This window comes from Rana temporaria, chromosome 8 (genome assembly GCF_905171775.1).
Source record: "Rana temporaria chromosome 8, aRanTem1.1, whole genome shotgun sequence".
NCBI lineage: Eukaryota > Metazoa > Chordata > Amphibia > Anura > Ranidae > Rana > Rana temporaria.
This window is the reverse complement of record NC_053496.1, coordinates 156415222-156439031: the sequence shown is the minus strand read 5'-3', so window position 1 is coordinate 156439031 and position 23810 is coordinate 156415222. Positions and strand designations below refer to the sequence as shown.

Sequence of the window (23810 nt, the reverse complement as noted above, 5' to 3'; positions counted from 1 at the left end):
GTGAGTCATATAAATCCATAGGTTCCAATAGTGGTCAAATAGACGTTTGTTTCCATATCGATATGCTAGTATATTTTCAAATGTGTAATTACACTTAACTATGTCAATTACTTCAGATATATTAGGTGCTAGGTTGGATTTCCATTTTATGGTTATAAGTGTTTTGGCAACTATTCCTCTGCAGTTGGGGGGGGGGGGAAGCATTCTATGCCTAAAGCTGTAGAAGGTGGGGTAATGACACCAGTAATCTCTGAGATCGTGCAAAATATTTTGTTCCAGAAACTAGTTAGATGTTTGCATGACCAGAAGATATGTTTGAGTTGGCCGATCATACCACATCTTCTCCAGCATAGTAGGGATTGCGATGGAAGAAATGTAGAGATTCTGTATGGGGTAAGATACCCTCTCAAGGCAATTTTTTGGGATAGTTCCCAGCAGGGCTGTGGAGTCGGAGTCGGGGGAAATTTTGGGTACCTGGTGTCGGAGTCGGCAAACAATGCACCGACTCTGACTCCTACTAAATTTAGATTGGAATAAAAAAGAAAAAGCAAGTTTAAATGTCCCAATTCACAAAAAGTTATAATTAATGACTTCTCCACTGTAAGAATAAAGACCAATGCATGCAGTGCCTCACGTAACCGCAAAACGAACACGTTAAGTGACCGTGAAGACGCATGCTGGAAAATGAAATCTTGTTAGCGGCTATTTATGTCGACCCAATGAGCCGACTTTTGTTGAACAGTGAACAGACTGCTACTGGGAAAAAGGCCCTCTATGATGTAGCAGTTCGCATGAAGGGATTACGACCTGAAATACCTCCACAGGATGAAGTTCTTTTAAGCAATAGTGGTAACTCCGGATCATCTTCTTAAAACGAAGAATTAGACTTTGATTCCTTCTTAGACAAAATGGAAGTTGCTAAAGGAAAGAGACGTCGCATAAGCGTTAGAGAACCAGTAAGTGTCCAAATAAAAAAATTCCAACAAGAGTTTTATAAAGCACTAAAAGAAGTTGAAAAGTATGATCGCTCATCAAAACTTACTGTTGAAGAAGCCATCCTTGTTTATCCAGAGATCGTTAGTGATGTGGCCAGAATAGTTACTGCAATGCCACCCACCCAAGTCAGTGTCGAAAGATTATTTTCAGCCCTAAAAATAATAAAGTCTGACTTAAGAGCCTCTATGAAAGAGGATCTGGCAGAGGCAATTCTCTTCCTTAGAACTCTACATTGAATTGATTTGCATTTGCTAAGCCTATAACTACATTTCAAGATTAATATAAACCATTTCTAGGTTTTACAGATTTTGTTTTTGGTTCATTATAGATAAGCTTTGTTTTTGTTCTAAAACAACCAAATAATGTGGTTTGTATTTTTGAACTGGTAAAGATCCTGTTCCTGATGTTTATGCCTGCTGCTACTATCCAGCCACTTGATTGATTAATAAAAAAAAATTAATAAAACTTTGTTTTCATTGTGTTTGTCTTTTGCTTAAACTGTGCAATACAGTAGACTGTTGGCTTCCCAGCCAGTAGTCCTGTGGTAGGTTGCGTTTCTTTCCCTCAAGGAATGTATAAAATACATTTGCATATTAATACAGAGGAGTCGGAGTCGGAAGTACATAAAACTGAGGAGTCGGAGTCGGAACATTTATCTACCGACTCCACAGCCCTGGTTCCCAGTGGTTGGCACATTTAGAGGTTCGGTATATTGTCTTAAAAACTGAATGTCATTGGTGGGTAGTAAAGGTCTCCCCAAGATCTGTTTCCCATTTTAGGTATGGGCTGGATTTATGGAATGCAAGCTTATTTTGTTGTAGAATAGGGAAGTACCTATAACAGGGATAGATGTGTTTTGAAGGTATTGCCATCCTTGTTTGTGTACTAGTATTTCAGGGGAACCGACGGATTTTAGGCAATGAGACGTCTGTAAATAGGAGAAGCGTTCGGGTTGGGGGAAGTTGGAATTCTTCTTGAAGTTGTGCATTGGGGATTGATTTTCAAATGTATGTGATAGGGTTGGAATGCCCTGTTTTTCCCATTTGCGGAGGGATAAATGTGGAATAATTGTTTCTAAGACTTTGAGTGAAAGAGGAATTAATATTGTCTGTGGTCGTGGGAGGTTTAGGGAGTAGAAAGTTCTCCATGCTAGTAAGGAGGCTTAAATAGGCAGAGGAAAGTTATTAAATGGCCAAGGTTTCCAGATATCAACTAGTAGTTGAGTGCTAAGTGAGGGTGCAGGGCTTGAAGTTTTTTCAATATCTATCCAGAGTTTATCTGAACCAACTCTGTAATGTGATAAATGGTTTGCAACCCAGTAGTTGTGGTGGCCCGTCATACCCATGCCACCCACGTTCCTATGCTTAGGAAGTAGGGCATGGAACCTACAAGATGTCATATTTTTCCATACAAATTTTCTAAGAATCACGTTAAGTGCTAGCATATGTGTCTTCTTTACTGGTATGGGGAGAGTTCTGAAGAGATACAATATTTGGGGGAGTAGCATCATCTTGGAAGAGGCAAGACGACCCAACCAGGAAAGCTCGTATTTGGACATACTTTGTGCAGCCTTTGATATTTTCTCAACCGTGCTAGTGCCGTGACCCCTTTGATAAAATTTCCCAAGTTGTGGGGACCCCTAACAGTAAAAATGTTCGTAGCGTGGGTTGTCAGCACCCAAGGCAAAACAAGTAATTTACGCCCCTAACCCTTACATTTGTGAAGTATTAAAACCCCTTATGGTACATTTTAGTATGTAGCACTCTTTGTTCTGCTTCCTTTCCCCTTTTATCTCTCTATCCTAATTTCTTCTTTTTTTTTTCCCCCCATCCCTCAATCTAGCCATCTTTCTTGCTCTTTCTCTTAATCTTTCTCTCCCTTTTTATTTGTTGTTCCTCCTCTTTTGATTTCCTTTCCACGTAATCTCTATTTTTATTCCTTCCCTTACTCTTTGGGGGTGGGGAGTTGGGATGAGTGGGGGTGGGAGAGTTGGGATGAGTGGCAGTGGGGGTGGGAGAGTTGAGTGGCAGTGCTGGTGGGAGAGTTGGGATGAGTGGCAGTTCTGGTGGGATGAGTGGCAGTGCTGTTGGGAGAGTTCTGGTCAGCCAACATAGGTGTTTTTTTAAAAGGTCATTTGCTGATCTGAGAACTGTAATGGGGACTTTTAATGAGAACTATAATCACAGGTAGTGTTACTCACTATGTCTCCCACTTCACATTCCTCACCAGTCAGCTGACCTAAAGTCTCTGCCTCCCCAGCCATGTTGTGAACTGAATGGGCGGCTGCAAAGAGGCTGAGTGGGCGGCTGTGGGCTCCAGGGACAGCCCTGCTGGGTGGCTGCAAAAAAGGTGCAGGCTTCAGGAACAGCCCAGAATTTGGTGACCCCTGGCGAATCATCATTTGACCCCCAGGTTGAGAACCACTGATGTAGACCAACAATTATTTTTTTCAGACCCTCAGAGAGTTCTTTTCCTATGAGGTGCCATGTTGAACTTCCAGTGACCAGTATGAGAAAGAGAGAGCAATAACACCAAATTTAACACACCTGCTCCCTATTCACACCTGAGACATTGTAACACTAACGAGTCACATGACATTGGGGAGGGAAAATGGCTAATTGGGTCAAATTTGGACATTTTCCCTTAGTGGTGTACTCACTTTTGTTGCCAGCGGTTTAGACATTAATGGCCGTGTGTTAAGTTATTCTGAGGGGACAGAAAATTTGCACTGTTATACAAGCTGTACACTCACTACTTTACATTGTAGCAAAGTGTAATTTCTTCAGTGTTGTCACATGAAAAGATATAATAAAATATTTACAAAAATGTGAGGGGTGTACTCACTTTTGTGAGATACTGAATATAAATAGTAAAAGAGGGAGGTCGGATCATTTTGGCCCCATAAAGAATGATGAAGGGAATCTGGTTACAAAACATGGAGAGATGGCGAAGGTATTGAATTTATTCTTCTCCTCAGTCTTCACAAGGGAAACAGGGTGATTCAGTAACCAAGACTGCAATGTTTATCCTCATGACACATCACAGGAAGCACCCTCATGGCTAACAGAGGATAGAATTAGATAAATAGACTTGAAAAACTTAACATTAATAAGTCACCAGGACCAGATGGCTTGCATCCGAGGGTCCTTAAGGAGCTCAGTCAAGTAATTGCCAGACCATTGTTCCTTATCTTTAAGAACAATCTACTGACTGGTATGGTACCAGAAGATTGGAGAGCCCAATATTTACAAAAGGACCAAGATATATCCCAGGGAATTACAGACCACTTAGCCTAACATCAATAGTATGCAAGCTCTTGGAATGGATGATAAGGGACTATATACAAGATTTTTGTAATGAGAACGGTGTCAGCCGTAATCAGCATGTCTTCATGAAGAATTGTTCTTGCCAAACCAATCTATTAAACTTCTATGAGGAAGTGAGCTGCCATCTAGATAAAGGAAGGCCCGTAGACATGGTATATCTGGATTTTGCAAAGGCATTTGATACAGTTCCCCATAAACGTTTACTGTACTAAGGTCTGTCAGCATGGATCAAAGGGTGAGTACATGGATTGAAAACTGGCTACAGAGGGTAGTAATAGATGGGGAGTACTCAGAATGGTCTGGTGTAGAAAGTGGGGTCCCCCAGGGTTCTGTCCTGGGACCAATCCTATTTAATTTATTCATAAACAACCTGGAGGATGGGATAAGCATCTCAATCTCTGTATTTGCGGACAATACTAAGCTAAGCAGGGTAATAACTTCTCCGCAGGATGTGGAAACCTTGCAAGAACATCTGAACACATTAATGGGGTGGGCAACTACATGGCAAATGAAGTTTAATGTAGAAAAATGTAAAATAAGGCATATGGCTAGCAAAAACATAAATTAAATCTACTCACTAGGGGGTGAACCTCTGGGGGAATCTAGGATAGAAAAGAACCTGGAGGTCCTAGTAGATCACAGTCTCAGCAATGGCATGCAATGCCAAGCTGCTGCAAGCAAAAATTTTAGCATGCATTAAAAAGGGGATTAACTCCAGAGGTAAAACGATAATTCTCCCACTCTACAAAACTCTGGTCCGGCCACACCTGCAGTATGCTGTCCAGTTCTGGGCACCAGTCCTCAGGAAGGATGTGCTGGAACTGGAGAGAGTCCAGAGAAGGGCAACAATGCTAATAAAGGGACTGGAGGATCTCCGCTATGGGGGAAAACTGCAAGCACTGAACTTATTCTCTCTGGAGATGAGATGCTTGAGAGGGGATATGATTTCAATGTACAAATACCGTACTGGTGACCCCACAATAGGGATAAAACTCTTCCGCGAAAGGGAATTTAAAAAGACACGTGGCCGTTCACTAAAATTAGAAGAGAAGCGGTTTAACTTTAAAGGTTCAGTTCACCTTTACAGAAAAATCTGTAAGGTGAACTTACACAGGACCCCTGCCTCGTTACCCCCCCCCCCAGTCCCGCTGACCTGGATTGTGGCAATCTCCTGTTCTAAGCCCCAGTATATCTGCGTCAGGAGTACGGGGCTTAGAAATCATGGGTGGCGTGGACCAATCAGCAGCCACATAGCCCGTCCTGTCAACTATGGAGAAGACACGTGGATGCCGAGGGGATTTCTTAGCCCCGAACTCCTGACGCAGATATACCAGGGCTTAGAAGAGGAGATTGTCGTGGTCCAGGTCAGCGGGATGGGGGGGGGGGGGGCGAGGAGTGGCTCCTATGTAAGTTCACCTTACGGATTTTTTTTGTAAAGGTGTACTTACACTTTAAATTGCGTAGAGGGTTCTTTACTGTAAGAGCGGTAAGGATGTGTAATTCTCTTCCGCAGGCAGTGGTTTCAGCAGGGAGCATATATAATTTCTAAAAACTATTAGATAGGCACCTGAGGGACCATAACATACAGGAATATACAATGTAATACTGACATAAAAACCCACACACAGGTTGGACTTGATGGACCTGTGTCTTTTTTCAACTTTACCAACTATGTTACTATAGGGCCATTCTGGACACTGGTGCTGCATTCCAGAATGGCCCTATACAAGTTTTTAATGTGTCAGTACGCAGTATGAGGTAAGAACTTGAGATGAAGGGTCTTAGTGAAGGTTACTTCATTAAGGATGGGGAATGGGTTAGGGGTATAGCTTAAAATCACAATGGTCATTTAAGGCACTAGAGCTAAGTGCTGTACTACAACAGGTTGCAATGCAATTCCAGACTAAATTGAGACATAAGACATATTTGATAGAAACATATGTAATCATAAACTAGATATAATGAAGCAAGTAAGTAAATGAAGGCAAGGGAAATAACTCAGTTTTTATTCCAAAAAAAAAGAAAAGATTTAAGAAATGGGTGATTAGGAATCTTTTATAACATTGTTCGACTAGGTCAGTGCTTCAAGCCCCAACCCTGTGTTAAGTTCCACCCCAGATTTTAGGCTCCATCAGAGCAATGAAACAGATCTTGCATTACTACACAGGTTTTCTGCTGTCCATGGGAGTAGGCCTGGAAGCAAGGTGAAAACCAAATCTCATTACACCCCTGGAGAGTGCCACCCAAAATAAGGTTATCAAATTGCCTTTTGGTAGAAAAAGCTGTGATTGTTTGAAAATGATCATTATTGCTACTTTGAGTCCCAAGGCTGAGTTGGCTTGTATATGCACACAAATGGAAGCTTCTCACTACAGCTTAGTTGACTCCAAAAATTTCCACCTAGGAAAAAAAAAAAAGTTTAGTGTGATGATGGGTCAGCTTTTAGGTAAAAACTGTGTATTTCCACTTTTGCAGCCAAAATTGGCATAGCACCTACTAAAAAACATATGCAAAATGGCTTTTTATATTTTTTTAGATGCTCTATTTCAGTCCCTCCAGCAAGAACAAATCATTGCTGTGTGAATGGGAACACATATCAAACATATAGTTAGACTTTCTTAAATTTGACTGCAAAAGTGGAAATACACTTTAAAGAAAAGAGAAAAGATTGCAATGTTTTCAGACCCTGTTGTGAGTCTACCTCTCCAGATAATAGAATCAGGAAACAGTGATAAAGGAGTAACAAAATAAGACACAATCTAGCAATTTAAGTTGGTGAACATCTACTACAGCCACTGAAAAGCTGTGATGGCTGCCATTGTCAGACTACAAGGTCCCAGTGAAGGGAATCCTCCATCCACCTTGATTGTATGGCTGGAGGAATCAATTTCATTATTTTTTTTATTCAGTCTGCTGACAGCATGAAAAGAAAAAAAATTACCATTTTATTTAAAAAGATACAAAAAGAAATGTCATTAGGCTGGATTCACACCTATGCAGTTTTAGTGCTTTTTGCATTTTGCAGATTTGCACAACAGAACATGTTCCAAAGGGAAACCATGTTAAAGGGTTGTAAAGGATTTTTTTTTATCTTAATAGCTTCCTTTACCTTAATGCAGTGCTCTTTTCATGTCCTCATTGTTCGTTTTTGCTCTCAAGTTGCTGTAATTTTTCTCTGATCTCCACACTTCCTGGTTGTCTATTTCCTGGTAACCACAGTGCTGGGAGCTTTCTCTCTGTGGTCACTAACTTCAAGGAGCTGTGATTACTGTGGGGCAGATTCAAAGACAATTGGACAGGCGCAGCGTATCAGAAATACGCTACGCCGCCGTATCTTACCTGGCATAAATTCGAATCCAGGAAGAATTTGCGCCGTAAGTCATTTTTTTTACTTAAACGTGACTTAAGTCCATCCCTATTCACGGACGACTTACGCAAAAAAAAATAATCAAATTTCGACGCGGGAACGACGGCCATACTTTAACATGGCAAGTCTATCTATACGCCATAAAATAGCAGCTTTAACTATACGCCGGAAAAAGCCGACTACAGACGACGTAAGAGAATGCGACGACCACGCGTACGTTCGTGGATCGTTGGAAAAAACTAATTTGCATACCCGACGCGGAAAACGACGCAAACTCCACCCAGCGGACGCCAAAGTATTGCATCTGCGATCCGAAGGCGTACGAAGCCGTACGCCTGTCAGATCTTACCCAGATGCTGTCGTATCTTGGTTTGAGGATTCAAACTAAAGATACAACGCGGGAAATTTGGAAGTACGCCGGCGTATCAGTAGATACACCGGCGTACTTGCTCTGTGAATCTGCCCCTGTGTGTCTAAAACCCCTCAGCACCAATCAGTTTCGTTTTCCAAACCATCACTGCCCTGTATTGGTAGCAGAGAGGCAGGAAACAACAAAAACGAAACTAGAAACTACAGGTACACATTATATGATTGATTTTTATCTATTTTTAATCATTTTTAAAAGGAATCAGTTAACTATTATGTCTCTATACCCTGTAAACGGTCATTTCAGCATAACATTTTTTTTTATTTACAACTCCTTTAAATGAACTGTAGTCCAAATCTGCAAAATGCAAACAGCACTAAAACTGCATAGGTGTGAATCCAGCCTTAGGATGCATACAATTATACAAATATTTGTACTAAAAACAGAATTAATTATATTACTCTTCCAGTCAGCTGTCATAGAACTAAGCAGGAATCACTCCGGACAGTAACCTAGCATGCAATACCAGATATTATATAGAGATATAAAATGGTGTTTATTCTTTTTGTCTTTTGTGACCAGAATAAATACAAATGAGAGCCTTGCATCCTTACAAGCAAGCAAAAAAATAAAAATAAATCGGGAGCATATTAATGCATATACAGTGGTCTGCCATTCTTTTTTTAGGCCGGGTTCACACTATTGCGAATTGGATGTCGAATCACCGCATCCAATTCGCAATAGCAAGAGAATGTGAATTGCTCTCTATGAAGCTGGTTCACATATCTCGGATGCGGCTCCAGTGCGAATTTGCACTTTTGGTCTGTTTTAGGTCTTTTCAGGCTGAATTCGGACCTGAAACGGTGAACCAGGACGCACAGGACCCCTGTTGTGAGCCGCATCGGCATTAGGTGCGATATAATCCAGGCTTTTGGAAGCAAGACTGTTACTTAGAAAAATTCAAGAGTGGTGATCCAGATTATTACAGACATTGACATTTTTAATTCAATTTTTGCAGGTAAAAACACTTTTTCGGAATCAATTATAAACAGAGTGTATATTTCTAATAGTTATATTTACCACCATGGCAGATGCTCAAACACAACTTTCCACCAAATATTTTGTTTAAAAGGTTGCCAGGTAATTTCAAAAATTTTAGTGGAGATCCATCAGCCCAAGAATTTGATCCCTAAGAAAAAGTAAAAACAGGTTAATAATTTCAATATCAATCAGGTTACTACAAACAAGGCAACCTCAATCCCTTAGGCCCCTTTCACATTGGGGTGGGAGGGGCGGTGGCGGTATAGCGGCGATATACCGTCGGATTTGCCGCGGGATTCGGCCGCTAGAGGTGCGTTATTAACCCCCGCTAGCGACCGATAAAGGGTTAATACCTCTGCAGAGGCGCATTGCGGGCGGTATTGCCGCAGTTTCCCATTGTTTTAAATGGGAAGAAGCGGTGAAGGAGCGGTATACACACCGCTCCTCTCACCGCTCCAAAGATACTGCTAGCAGGAGATTTTTTCCTCTCCCGCCAGCGCATCGCCTCAGTGTGAAACCCCTTGGGCTTTCACATTGAGTATGCAGTGCAGGAGTTTTTCAGGCGGTATAGCAGCGCTATTTTTAGCGCTGTACCGCCTGAAAAACTCCTCAGTGTTAATGGGATCTAAATCATTTTTCAGCATGTCTGGCACCATCACGTATACAGTTTTCTTAAAGAAATAGTTTTCTGTGAATTTGTTGCAAAGTTTTTACCTGGAGATCCTGCCAATAAAAGCACTTTCTGTTGTGGGGTGATATCGCTAAGCCCCTGCCTAGCATTTAGCAGCAGAGCTGTAAACCTGCACTCCTTCAATTTGCCATTGAACAGATAGGCAACTTAACAACTAACTGAAGGATTGCCCTTGCAATATACAGACATTGGCATAAAATCTGTCTGAGATGTATTGCTTTAGGTACAAATGCTATTTTTATGTTCAGTTTTTCTATCTTAAGATAATGTAAAAAAACATACACAATACACCTACACATTTCCTGGAAGCAATGTTTCTATATGATCAGGTTAGTCTGGATTGAGAACTGAGACCCGTCTTACTAGAGGCCTGTGTGGGCGACTAGGTCTAGATTCACACTTTTGCGGTTTTGCTTAGTGTGTTTTCCATTGGAATCACATCATTCCATTGGAATTTCATCACATACACAGCATTCTAGATTTTAAATTCTTCCCTGTGGGTATCCTTTAAGCCAAGCCATGCCACTTTTTAGAGGACCTCATAAAAGTTATGGTATCAGAATTAGAACTATCTTTATCAAAATGTGGTCTTTATAGTAAGGTCATATGCACAGTGTTCATCAGTAATTTGGTGGACCCCAAGCAGAGCTGGACTGAGGTGTAGGCAGAAGAGGGATGCAAAAACGACAGGGCTTAAAACTGAAATAGTTAATGGCTCATGAAGGGGCACTTTGGCCCTTTTCGCCTTGGGTGCTAAAGGACCTTGTTCCAAAATATGTCTACATGTTCTAGGGCCCAATAGTTAGTTTGCTGTTTTCTTAGGCCTTGAGAGAACCCCACAGGATATTAGTGAGGATTATTGTAGGCAAGTGTTAACAATTTGGGTTTGAAGGGATTTAAAAAAAAATACTGTAGTGCTCCTTTAGAATCTTAATTCACAGGATGCATTCCTTGTGGTTAGACTATTAACAGAATTCCTGAAAGAAACACAAATGCTGCAATAACTGAGCTTGTTTTCTAAAGATACGAACTGTCTGGCTATCAGGCTTGGGGTTCATGGTATATATGAGGCCAGCTGAGGTGTAACGATGAGATCCATGGCAAAGTTTTATGGGACACCATTAGAGATGGTAGCCTTAGCACTGGTGGTCAACCTATGACGCGCCCCTACTTAGCTACATATTATCACTGTTATTGAACAAGTTGTAGCCAAGCACTATGAATAGTTCACTGCACAGCTTGTGAGTTGGGCAGAGCTGCTCAGAGATTTTCTTCTTCTTTTTGGGCTCCTGCCATACTGTTTGAAGAGGGTCTTCTGCTTTGTGGTCACCCAGAACTAAGCTGACTTGGGCAGATGAATCAATGCACAGAAAAACTGTGTTTCTTAACCCATGAGTTGAAAGGGACAGATTGATGAATGTAGTAAGTAAGCAAACTTTTTGTACCATTCCTTTTCAGACATGGACCAGTCTTTCTCTGACTCCTGGGCTCCATAGCAGTTTCAGAATAGAATAAATGGTAGGAAAAGATGGAAAGTATCACATACAAGAGATAGTGACTTCACTAAATATCCATTAATTCGCAAGTAACATGTAAATATCAATAGAGTAAAACCAATGTGTTATTGGGATACAGCACTACCATCACCTAGCATGGAAAGCTATAGGGATAGGGTAGAATTTCTATATAGACTCCCATCAATGAGACTGAATAGCATTGCATCATGTGAGTCATACTACCCATCTCCTGCACTTTTAGTGAACCTGTCATTCATGTCACCATCCTGCAGTCCTTGTACAGCAGAGTGTAAAATGGGAGAGGAAGAAGCATCCATCACAAGGAGCCAATCAGTTCATATGCTGACAGAGACCATACCGATAGGAGGAGTGAGCAGTGTAATAGACAGAGCTCATCAGTGTGCTACTTTTCCTTCGTGGACCACTCAGAGGACAGGAGGACTCAGAAGAATGTGGAAATCTTGTGCTGAAAAGAAGGACTAGAGGTCTTGTGACTGCCCCCCCCCAACATACACAGTTATGACCCTACAACCATGAATTAAATAGACAAAATTCTCAAGCGCCTAACCCTACCATAAAGGCATAGCGATACAAAACCAGACCATTTATGCCCAAACTTTATTTGTCCAGAGTTTGGGAGAATGTTTACCTTCTCGCTGTTGGCTCCAGTCCAGAACTTGTCATTAAGGGAGCCTTGTGATTCTGCAAGTGCCATAAGGAACAGGTTGTGGTTCTCGTTCAGGACACTGGTCAGATGGGCACGGCTGAAGAGAGACTGGCAGTGACTCTAGGTGTAATGGAGATAACTGTGAGTACATAAAGGCATTAACAAAAGATGGTTGAATTAAACTTGTGATTTTTTTTTCCAGCCAATAGCCTACTCTATTGTCTTTCAGCCTTGATGGCTGAAAAGCTGTAACAAGAAGCTGAGTTAAAATTATGTTTTTATTGAAGGAGACCTATTTATACATAGACCTGTTGCCATTGTTGACCTTCTTTTAAAAAGTTTCCTGTCAGTTTCTCTCCTCAATACCTCCTACAGTAAATCACTGACCCAAACCAAAAAGAAGTATAAGTAACCTCCTAATTTGCACATTTAATGCAGTCAGTGACCTACAGTGTTGACCTCAGAGGATCATCTCTACAACTAGGGAAGTTGTAAAGGGGGGAGGCAACCAGATTTTTTCCACATGGCTGACACGCACAGCTGGGCCCCACCTGCATACAGGGTCTTCAGGGCATCACCCTTGTGTTCTGCCCAAACCCACATACAGTATTGTTCACGTGCACAGATGCTGGTCCCTCTTGGTCACCACACATTTAACCCCTTACATAGGCCTAAGTTTTCTGTGGTACAGATAGAAGCTCCAGAAGTCCAACTGACCACCCAGGGCCCATGAGACATGGGGGCTCAGGTCACCTGATGCATAAATGGGGGGGGGGGGGTTACTCTCACAACACGCAGAGGCTTCTGGCTGTAAAGTTCACTCTTTTACTTGTATAACAGAAACAGAACAGTCAAAATCCATGGCAACACAATCTTTAATATATTGGCAATAAAGCTTGGCTTCGGTAGACAAAACATTATTTGGTAATAGCTGGGAAGGAGCATGGCAGTACTCACTCACACACCAAATCTCAGTCCTCATCTCAATTCCCACTCTCAGGCCTTAGAGTGATGCTTCTCTTTGTCCCCAGAAGCAGAGAGTACACCAAACCCTCTCTGATATCCTCTCCTTGGTGGTTCCAAACTCCAACCAATATCCAGTCCCTCCCACCTATATATTGGGTAACCCCAAGGTCACCACTCCACCTCTAAGGAGGAGCTAATATTATAGGTGTATAAGAATATATAAATGTCAACTACACAATACATGCAAATCAAAATAAATTTCAATGAGTGACCATTTACATAGTGTTTGGGCTCCAAAACCCTGGACGCCCAAAAAATATTTAGTGATACAAAAACACCTCTGGGGTTTCGCCAGAAGTGACAATGGAATGTTGTGAAAAACACACAAAAATAAAATAAAGAAAAAAATAAAATTAAAACATGAGAAAGTTCATATTCCCAATGAAACAGGAAGGGAAGAAAGTTTGTGTTTGTGTCGGTTGATAACACCCGTGCACTTTCAACCATGCAGCTTTCGTGGTCTAGAATAGCCTTAAGTGAGTCCACCACTAGTATTCGCAAACCGCTTACCAGATTTGACCAAGCTCAGCATGTAACTCCAAAATCAATGGGTATTAGTATCCGGATACAGCAAACTCCAAGTTAGTATTCAAACTCCATGTTAGTATTCATTAAGCCAATCGGAAAACTATGCTGGAAACATCACATACAAACCATCAGATAGGAAAAAAAAACTTGTATGCCCAGCTCCTCAGTCAAAGTTTACCTTCTCGATCATGTCGGAGCTGCATGGCAGAAATGCTTTTATGATTCTTCTGAAATGTGAGTGCTGTACATGTGAATAAAAGTTACCTGTGGTTTTATGCTATGGAAGCATCTCTTTTCCTTTTTTCCGATTGTATAGAGTCCCTTATCATCCCCTCCCAGAGCTTGCATACTATTGATGTTGGGGTAACTGATCTGTAATTGCCAGGCATGTAAGTTTGTGTCTTTTTTAAATATTGGTGCTACATTGTTTTTTGTCCAATCAGCTGGTTCCATTCCAGTCAGTAGACTGTCAGTAAAAATTAAGAACAATGGTCTGGCAATTACTTAACTGAGTGTCATGAGGACAAACACTGCTAATTATACCAGTCAGTCATGCTTTTGTTGTTTATAGAGCAGAGGTGATCAAATGCCACCAAACGAAAGCTCAATTTGTGGGGGGAAAAAAGGACATCAATTTTGTTCAAGGTACAACATTGCATGGCCGCCTAATTGTCAGTTAAAGCGAAGCAGTGCCATATCGCAAAAAATGGCCTGATCATGGGGCTGAAGTGCCTTGCCTATGTTCCAGTTTAAGCTGGTGCTATGACCACTGCCCCAGGTTCCCTGTTGCTGGGTGGCTTCTTTCTCTTGCAGCATTCTGCAGAGCCACCCTTGCATGCAGGGAATCGAGTTTTGCCTCCCTACAGTGTGTGGAACAACAGAAACACACAGTCCTGTAGCCTAGGATGGCAAAGTACTCCCCTGCTTCCCCCACCTACCTTTTCCTAACTAACAGACTGACACAAGACTGTACTGTCTACTGTTAACTCTTTCCTGTAAAGACCAGAAGTTCTGGGGAAGCAGCCTGGAGGAGCAGGAGTGTGGGGCTAAAAAATGTATCAAATAGTTTACATAGGGATGTGTATTTTATTGTGCTCACCATGATAAGCTAAAAAAAACACTGATGGTTTACTTTAAGATGTATATACACTATATGATAGAAGAATTGGAGGAGCTGGGCAGAAATGTGTCAGCTGAACAGTGTTTGCATCTAGTCAGATGCAGCCGCTATGGGGGTGTTCTGACAGGTGCTGACTGCGGCTGCCATAATACAATTGTCACACTGAGAGATTCCCCCCCATCCGCACTGTAGAATATGAATGGCGTACTCTGTTATATTATTTAAATTGAAATAATCTATGTCTATATACCCAGTTTTAGTGCCTGGTAATGTGACACATTGACAGCTACTGCAGGCAAGGCTGGCTGATAACAAAGAACAAATGGCTGCATAAAAAATGTTATATAAATAAAAAAATCAATCTCAGTTTCTGTACACGGTAGGTTTACTGGCTTTTTATTGAGCACACAGCATTTATAAGGGCAAGCCATTGAGTGTAGTGTAAGTGTGTGTCTCAATTATGTTTACAGGGCCTATAAAAACAGTTACACATGTCACCGTAATGCTATACACTTTTTTTTTTTTAAATCAAAGACGTTTTTATTGCTCATAAAACATACATAGAAAAGAAACAGTATGACACGACAGCAGTAGCATATACAGTACACTTTGCCCAAACCTCTCCATCCAACATCTAGCACATGTTTAGCAATTACCGATGGCATGCCCTCCAATCCCGCCTCCCCATAACTGGCAAGTCTAGTTACCACCCAACAGTCTCCCCTGGACTAGTTCCATAGGGCTCAAGCCAGGTGTGGCCAGCCACGCGTCCCACAGCCTGTCAAATTTGCCCGCGTTCCCTCTGTGTTGAAAAATATATTTCTCCATAACCAGCATCTTGCCCATGTGTGTCAACCAAAATTTAAGTGTGGGGGGAGCCTCTAGTTTCCATTTCAGGAGAATGGCCGTCCTGGCCTGGAACAGTGCTCTGTTAAAAGCCAGTCGAGTCCGCTCCTCCATGATTACTCCCTCCAGTACCCCAAGCAGACAATGTATCGGCTCCAGGGGGACAGAGACCTGGAACACAGAATTGAGTGTTTCCAGGACCCCGCTCCAGAACCTATGGAGCTTGGGGCAGCGCCACAGCAGATGAATCAGATCACCAGACATTACCTTGCATCTGTTACACATTGGGTCGGTGACCCCACCCATCTTAAAAAGTTTCACCGGGGTAAAGTGGACCCTCAATAAAATATATAGCTGGGATACCTTCTGTGCTACATTAAGCGAGCAGCTGTTGACCGCCAGCAGCGCCTGCTCCCACATGTCTCCTGTCATCGGGCCCACGTCTGCCTCCCACTGGTCTGCCACCTTCATGGGGTGCCCCTCTAAGAATGTGTCCAGCAGCATGTTGTAACATTGCGAAATAACACCTTTAGTCTCAGATGCAGCCCTCAAGACGCGGAATACCGGAGTGGGGGACTGAGCCCACTCCACCGCGTCCCCCTGGGCTCTAATTGCATGTTGCAGTTGTAAGTAGAAAAAGAACATGCATTGGGGGAGTGCAAACCTGGACCGGAGAGTATCAAACGGGAGCAGCGCGCCACCTCGGAATATCTGTTTGAGAAGCGTTATGCCTTGAAGGCGCCACCTTGGGCCCTGATCTAGTTTGGCCAGTTCGGGGTACGAATTGTTCCCCCAAATCGGGCTGAATTCAGTGAATCCTGTGACCCCCTGAAGCTGCCTCGCCTTATTCCACACCTTCTGGGTGAGCGCGAAGGTGGGCATTTTCTTATTAGGTTTTTGAAACTGTTGGGCCTCAAGTCCCTCTGGTATCGACGTAGCCCCCGAGCCAAGCAGCAAAAGCCTAGCCGAGGAGCCAGCCGGAGCCGGGGACATGGCACCGATTAGGTGCTGTAGCTGTGCTGCTAAATAGTAGATCCATGGGTTAGGAAGGGCCAGCCCCCCACCCTCCTTGGGGCGCTGCAGTTGTTCCAGTTTTATCCTGGGGGTTTTAACATGCCAAAGCAGTTGCCTAAAAAGTGAATTGACCACTCTAAACGTTTTGAGGGTAATGACTACTGGGGAATTGTGGAGCAGGTACAGTAACTGCGGCATCAGAATCATCTTGATGAGGTTGGTCTTACCCGCTAGGGACATTTTCAGCCTATTCCATATATGGATTTTGTCTCTAAACCGAGTCAGCAAGGGAAAGACATTCAGGCTACAGAAGTCGGTCACCCTAGGGGAGACATATACCCCCAAGTACTTAAAGGTGGTCACCACGGGAACAGGGCATGTGGGACCAACGTCGGACGGGGGAGAATGCTATACACTTTTGTGACGGTATCGGTATGATATCCCCGTCAACGTTCCCTTCTTCCCATAACGACAATCACCCCAATATTCCACGAGGAGGGATATCCCTGGAATCGCCCAGAAAGCCACACATGAGACAAGCTTACTGCTAGAACAAGACACTTTAATGACACAAAACCCCAGCTTATATGTGGTTACAGCCTGTTAGGAACGCCCCCCTCACACAGTGGGGTTTCCCATACAGATTATAGGAGACAAGTCGGAGCCGACCATGCAGACACATTTCTTTAGATAAAGACATCACTGGAGTTAATTACTACACTGAAGCAATCAGAATAATTAACATACTACTTCTCTAATCATTTAGCCTGATGATACAATACACATCTTTTAAGGGTAAACACAGATCTTCTTTACACAACACAATAGATCAATTAACCTTTAGAATAGTGAGGGGACATTAGCACGTCAATAACCTGTCAGAGGAATGAATCACACATGAAATTCCTTTCTACATCTACCCATGGCTAGCAGGGAGCAGTACACTGAGACATATAGGCAAATGTATCACAATGGCCCCCCTTTTGCTCCCTGCTCCGGCAAACCCGGTTGGACCTTTCCTGGTCCAGTAGGGTTGACGGGTTTAGAGCTTTTAGTCCGAGGTTAACTCCGTTTGGCATGACTGACCTCCCTTGGCAACTGCTTCAGACTCAGGTATGTCACCGGGTCGTCAGATCACACGCCGGTCAGTCCCCAAGTCTTTGTACGATCTGCAAAGTCACCAGAAGTCAGTGTGAAGACAGCGAATGGGTCTGTGCGCCGCCATCTAGGTGTCCCGCTATGGGAGGGGGCAGGTTATGGCTCTGAAGTGACAATCACAGGAGATTCATAAAAAGAAAAAGTTATATTTGTTGAAATGCTGTAGCACTGGTGCTCAGAGTCCGGGGGGGGAGAGGGGAATCAGAGCCCCATAAGATCAGCCACCCCCTGCTCCCTCCGCAGCCGCCGGTTCTCCTCTTGGAGCTTCTCCAGCTCCATCTCCAGTTCATGGAGCCTGGGGGGGTCAGCCTGCTGTGACCTCAGGTGGTTGTTCTCCTCCTCCATGCGGCTTATCCACTCCTCCAGCTCTATGTACTCACGGATCAGATCCTGCTTGCTCATGTCCTGCAGGCTTTCCACGTGGTCCTTCATCATCAGGAACTGGGTGGTGGTGTAAGGGGCCACCGGTGGGCCCTTGGCGAACATCTCGGCCCGCATCTGGGGCGCCCGCTGCGATTCCATCTCCTCCAGTCGCTTCTTCTCCTCCCAGGTCCGCTGTTTATATGACTTCCAGGACCTCTTCTTCTTGGAGGGTAGCTGGCGGTGCCTCTTTCTGCCCAGCTCCCTCCAAGGCCCCTCCGGCTCATGGCTGTCGCCCATGACCAGCTGACAATGGTGTTCCCTGTTGTCCGTAATAACAGATTGTACCATGAGGGCTTCGTAAGGGGTGCCCAATTGTTCTTCCTGACCCAGCTCCTGGGGATCCCAAGCCGAGTCTACACAATGGGCTGCTGCTGGTGAGCGGTACCCAGGTTGAGACCAATTTGACCTGGTGTTGTCATTCATGGGGCAATTCTGCTTGAAGTGACCCAACTGTTTGCACCGGAAGCAGCGTTGTTCGTTGTCCTCCTGGCGTGGGTAGCGAGGGCTATATGTCATCGGTCTGTTAGGCGGTTGGTATCTAGCGGCTGGTGGGTGTGAGGGCGCCGTTGGTTGTGGGGGTTGTACCCGTGGTGTGACCTGGTTTGTCTTGCGAGTATCCGCATATTCATCCGCCAACTTCGCGGCCTCTGGTAGAGTCATGGGCCTGCGATCTCTCACCCAATCCTTGACGTCCGTCTGGATGTGATTGTAAAATTGCTCCAGGAGCATTAGTTGCAAAATGTCCTCTGCGGTGGTGGCCTGGCTGCTGTTAACCCAGTTAGAGGCCGACAGGGACAACTGGCATGCCCATTCTGCGTAAGAGTCTTTCGTGGTTTTGCGTGAGTCCCTGAACTTCTGTCGGTGGGACTCTGGAGTTACCGCATAACGAGCCAGGAGCACTTCTTTAACCCTGGCGTAGCTATGGATATCCTGATCTGGCACGGTCCGGAAAGCATCAGAAGCTTTGCCTGACAGTTTGCCTGACAATATTGCAACCCACTCTCTTCTAGCTATTCGGTGCAGGTTACATTGTCGCTCAAAATCCGCCAGGTAGTTATCAATTTCACAGTCCTTTTCATCAAAAGCTTTAAAAGCGCTGAACGGAATCTTCCTTGCGTCTGCTGTGCTGTACTCACTGTTCGGAGAAGGTGCGGCTGCTTGTTGGACTGCTGCCAGTTTTAACTGTAGCTCTGCGTCCCTTATTTGTTTAGCCTCCTCCGCTAACAGGTCCATCACTTTCAGAACCACATCCGGCGTTGGGTTCGGGCCGAACCACGCTAGCTTCTCTCTCATTAGCTTGTTGGTTGGTGACTCCTCCTGAATCACTGGTGTCTCCATCTCTTGTACTGCTGGCGTTGCTGCAATCCCGTCCTCCTGGTCTAGCTCCATTAATTCTGCTATGATGACCCGCTTGGTTTTGTTGCTAGCGATCCTTCCACAAACTTCCAGTAGTTCTTCCAGTGTCTGCTTGGAATCCGGGTGTGAAGGGGAATAGAAGGGAAGATCCCGCTGCTGCCAACCAATTGTGACGGTATCGGTATGATATCCCCGTCAACGTTCCCTTCTTCCCATAACGACAATCACCCCAATATTCCACGAGGAGGGATATCCCTGGAATCGCCCAGAAAGCCACACATGAGACAAGCTTACTGCTAGAACAAGACACTTTAATGACACAAAAACTCAGCTTATATGTGGTTACAGCCTGTTAGGAACGCCCCCCTCACACAGTGGGGTTTCCCATACAGATTATAGGAGACAAGTCGGAGCCGACCATGCAGACACATTTCTTTAGATAAAGACATCACTGGAGTTAATTACTACACTGAAGCAATCAGAATAATTAACATACTACTTCTCTAATCATTTAGCCTGATGATACAATACACATCTTTTAAGGGTAAACACAGATCTTCTTTACACAACACAATAGATCAATTAACCTTTAGAATAGTGAGGGGACATTAGCACGTCAATAACCTGTCAGAGGAATGAATCACACATGAAATTCCTTTCTACATCTACCCATGGCTAGCAGGGAGCAGTACACTGAGACATATAGGCAAATGTATCACAACTTTTACCTGTTAACCACTTTAAAGTGAGTAATCAGCAGCTGATTGAATCACTAACTGAGTAGGGATGAGCCAAACACCCTTGGTTCGGTTCGCAGCAGAATATGCGAACAGGCAAAAAATGTGTTCGAACACGCAAACACCGTTAAAGTCTATGGGACACGAACATAAAAAATCAAAAGTGCTAATATTAAAGGCTAATATGCAAGTTATTGTCATAAAAAGTGTTTGGGGACCTGGGGCCATGTTTCCTGTGCTTAGAAAAGTCTCTGCATAAAATGACATTTCTAAAGGAAAAAAAGTTCTTTAAAACTACTACTACTACTACTATAATGAATTGTCGGGTCCCGGCAACACAGATAAAAGTCATTGAAAAAAACGACATGGGTCCCCCCCCCCAGTACATTATCAGGCCCTTTGGGTCTGGTATGAATATTAAGGGAAACCCTGCACCAATTTTTTTTTTCAAAAATGGCGTGGGGTTCCCCCCAAAAATCCATACCAGACCCTTATCCGAGCACGCAACCTGGCACGCCGCAGGAAAAAAGGTGGAACAATAGAACGCCCCCCCTCCTGAACCGTACCAGGCCACATGCCCTCAACATGGGGAGGATGTCCCCATGTTGATGGGGACAAGGGCCTCATCCCCACAACCCTTGCTCGGTGGCTGTGGGGGTCTGTGGGTGGGAGGCTTATCGGAATCTGGAAGCCCCCTACCATTTCACCCAAAAAAGTGAGAAAAAAAACACACACACACACACAGCTTGGGACAAGTCCTTTAATAAAAAATAATAATAATCCAGCGCCGTAATCCTTCTACAAGTCCGACCCGCCGCTATGAATGATACAGCCTCCTCCATAGGAGGCACCCGGCCGAATGACGCGCGACCCATCTGACAGTTCTTTTATAACCGAGGGCGGAGCCACCCGTGAAGTGGACTGGTGACCCCGCCCCCTATGATGCAATGGGCGTTTCCCCGTGACATCACAGGTGACCCCGCCCCCCTCTGATGCAACGCGGGTTTCCAGTAACGCGGCAGAGGGGGTGGGGTCACCCCGTACACGCCACTGGGCAACCCTGGCGTTTCCCCTTGCGTCAGAGGGGGCGGGGTCACCCACACACATGACGGGTGGCCCTGCCCTCGGTTATAAAAGAACTGTCAGACGGGTCGTGCCTCCTATGGAGGAGGCTGTATCGTCCGTAGAGGCGGGTCGGACTCGTCTAAGGATTACAGCGCTAGATTTATTGTTTTATTTTTTTGTGGCTGTTATTGATTAAAATTTTCATGTTTGATTAATCGATTTTTTGACTAATTTCGATTAATTATAACGCACATATATTTTTTGGATCACCACCATATATAGTCCCCACTGTAAAATCCACAGACATTTCCCCCACTGTAATATCCACAGACATCTCCCCCACTGTAATATCCACAATCACCCCCACTGTAATATCCACAATACCCCCCACTGTAATATCCACAGACATCTTCCCCACTGTAATATCCATAGACCTCTCCCCCACTGTAATATCCACAGACATCTCCCCACTGTAATCCAAAAAAAAAAACCCACTGTAATCCACAAACATCTCCCCACTGCAATATGGTCCACATCTCCCCCGCTGTATAGGAAGATTAGTGTTTGCCTAGTCTTACCAGAGAAGCCGGCCGAAGACGAGCAGTTGAGGCCAGGTAATGACGTCAGCATGCCGCTCTAGGCTCACCTATGCCGCCGCCGGGTGGACCAAGATGGCCGCCGCTCCGGGAGCTAGACTGAAGACGCAGCCTTACCTATGGCAGAGGCAGCAGCGGATCACGTGGTGTGCCGATCTGCATATGGTGATCCATTCGGAACACGGATCATTCACAATCCGTTGCACCACTAGTACCGATCAAAAGAATTTTGATTGATCAAAAAAATTAACGATTAATCAAGGAATTAATTGTTAATTTCTGCAGCCCTAGATTTTTTATTAAAGGACTTGTCCCAAGCTGTGTGTGTGTGTTTTTTCCTTTTCGCTTTTTTTGGGTGAAATGGTAGGGGTACAATTTACCCCGTTACCAATTTACATAGGGGGGCCGGGATTTTTTTGGTTTGTTTTTTTTCAATTACTTTTATCTGTATTGCCGGGACCCGACAATTCATTATAGCCGCGAGTAGTTTTGAATTACTTTTTTTCCTTTAGAAATTTTGTGCAGAGACTTTTCTAAGCACGGAAAACATGCGCTACTTTACAGGCATACTATAGACACCCCCCAGGTACAAAATTTAAATAAATGTTTCACTTTTATTTTTTCACTTTAAGCATTATTAAAATCACTGTTCCCGAAAAAACTTCAGTTTTTAAAACTTTTTTTTGCATTGATACATGTCCCCTGGGGCAGAAAAAAGGTCCCCAAACACATTTTATGACAAAAACTTGCATATTAACCTTTAAAATTAGCATTTTTGATTTCTCTCAAAGACTTTAAAGGGTGCTCTGGGGCTTTTCGAATTTGCCACGAACACCCCAAATTGTTCGCTATTTGGCAAACAGCCAATGTTCGAGTCGAACTCATGTTCGACACGAACATAAAGCTCATCTCTATTACTGAGTATGCAACTTCTTTATCTTTATTAATCCTTGCCTATGTTCCAGTTAAAGCTGGTGCCATTACCACTGCCCCAGGTTTCCTGTTTCAGAGGGGCTCCTTTATCTTGCAGCATCCTATGGAGCAGGGGTCAAAATTTCAAGTCCTGAGCTACTAGCCAGGCCTCAAGGGTTACTCACCACCAGTTGTCCCACCCAGCCCGCCCGTCCCTAATTCCGCCCCTAAACACGCTCTCATAAAATGACACTCAAATGTATTTTGCAGAATTAAGTTATTAAAAAAAATATTAACAACAACTGTATCCATGCCCACCAATGCAGGCTGCGTGTGTCCACCATGCAGCCTTGTGCCTAGTGCCCAGCAATGCAGCCTTGTGCCCACCAATGCAGCCTTGTGCCTAGTGCCCACTAAAGCAGCTTTGTTCCCACCAATGCAGACTTGTGCCTAGTGCCCACCAATGCAGCCTTGTGCCCGGTGGCCACCAATGCAGCCTTGTGTCCACCAATGCAGCCGTGTGCCCACCAATGCAGCTTTGTGCCCAGTGCCCACCAATGCAGTATTGTGTCCACCATGCAGCCGTGTGCCCAGTGCCCACCAATGCAGTCTTGTGTCCACCATGCAGCCTTCTGCCCACCAATGTAGTCTTGTGTCCACCATGCAGCCGTGTGCCCAGTGCTCACCAATGCAGTCTTGTGTCCACCAATGCAGTCTTGTGTCCACCATGCAGCCGTGTGCCCACCAATGCAGCCGTGTGCCCACAATGCAGTCTTGTGTTCACGGTGCAGCCGTGTGCCCACCTATGCAGTCTTGTGTCCACCATGCAGCCGTGTGCCCACCAATGCAGTCTTGTGTCCACCATGCAGCCGTGTGCCCAGTGCTCACTAATGCAGCCTTGTGTCCACCATGCAGCCGTGTGCCCAGTGCCCACCAATGCAGCCTTGTGTCCACCAGTGCAGCCGTGTGCCCACCATGCAGCCATGTGTCCACCATGCAGCTGTGTACCAGGGCCCACCAATGCAGTCTTGTGTCCACCATGCAGCCTTGTGCCCAC

At 44.3% G+C, this 23810-nt stretch overlaps 1 protein-coding gene across 1 annotated transcript in view; it reads right to left on the bottom strand.

The window, feature by feature from the left end:
• Positions 1-6301: 6301 nt before the first annotated feature.
• The window catches only part of LOC120909258 (snaclec botrocetin subunit alpha-like), a 43671-nt gene continuing 26162 nt past the window's right edge, over positions 6302-23810 (bottom strand). The window contains exons 4-6 of the mRNA XM_040320989.1: positions 11955-12092; positions 9137-9245; positions 6302-6722 (exon numbers count right to left, since the gene is read on the bottom strand). Of these exons, the coding sequence (XP_040176923.1) occupies positions 6634-6722; positions 9137-9245; positions 11955-12092 (336 nt within the window). The 3' untranslated portion in view covers positions 6302-6633. The remainder of the gene's footprint in view (positions 6723-9136; positions 9246-11954; positions 12093-23810) is intronic.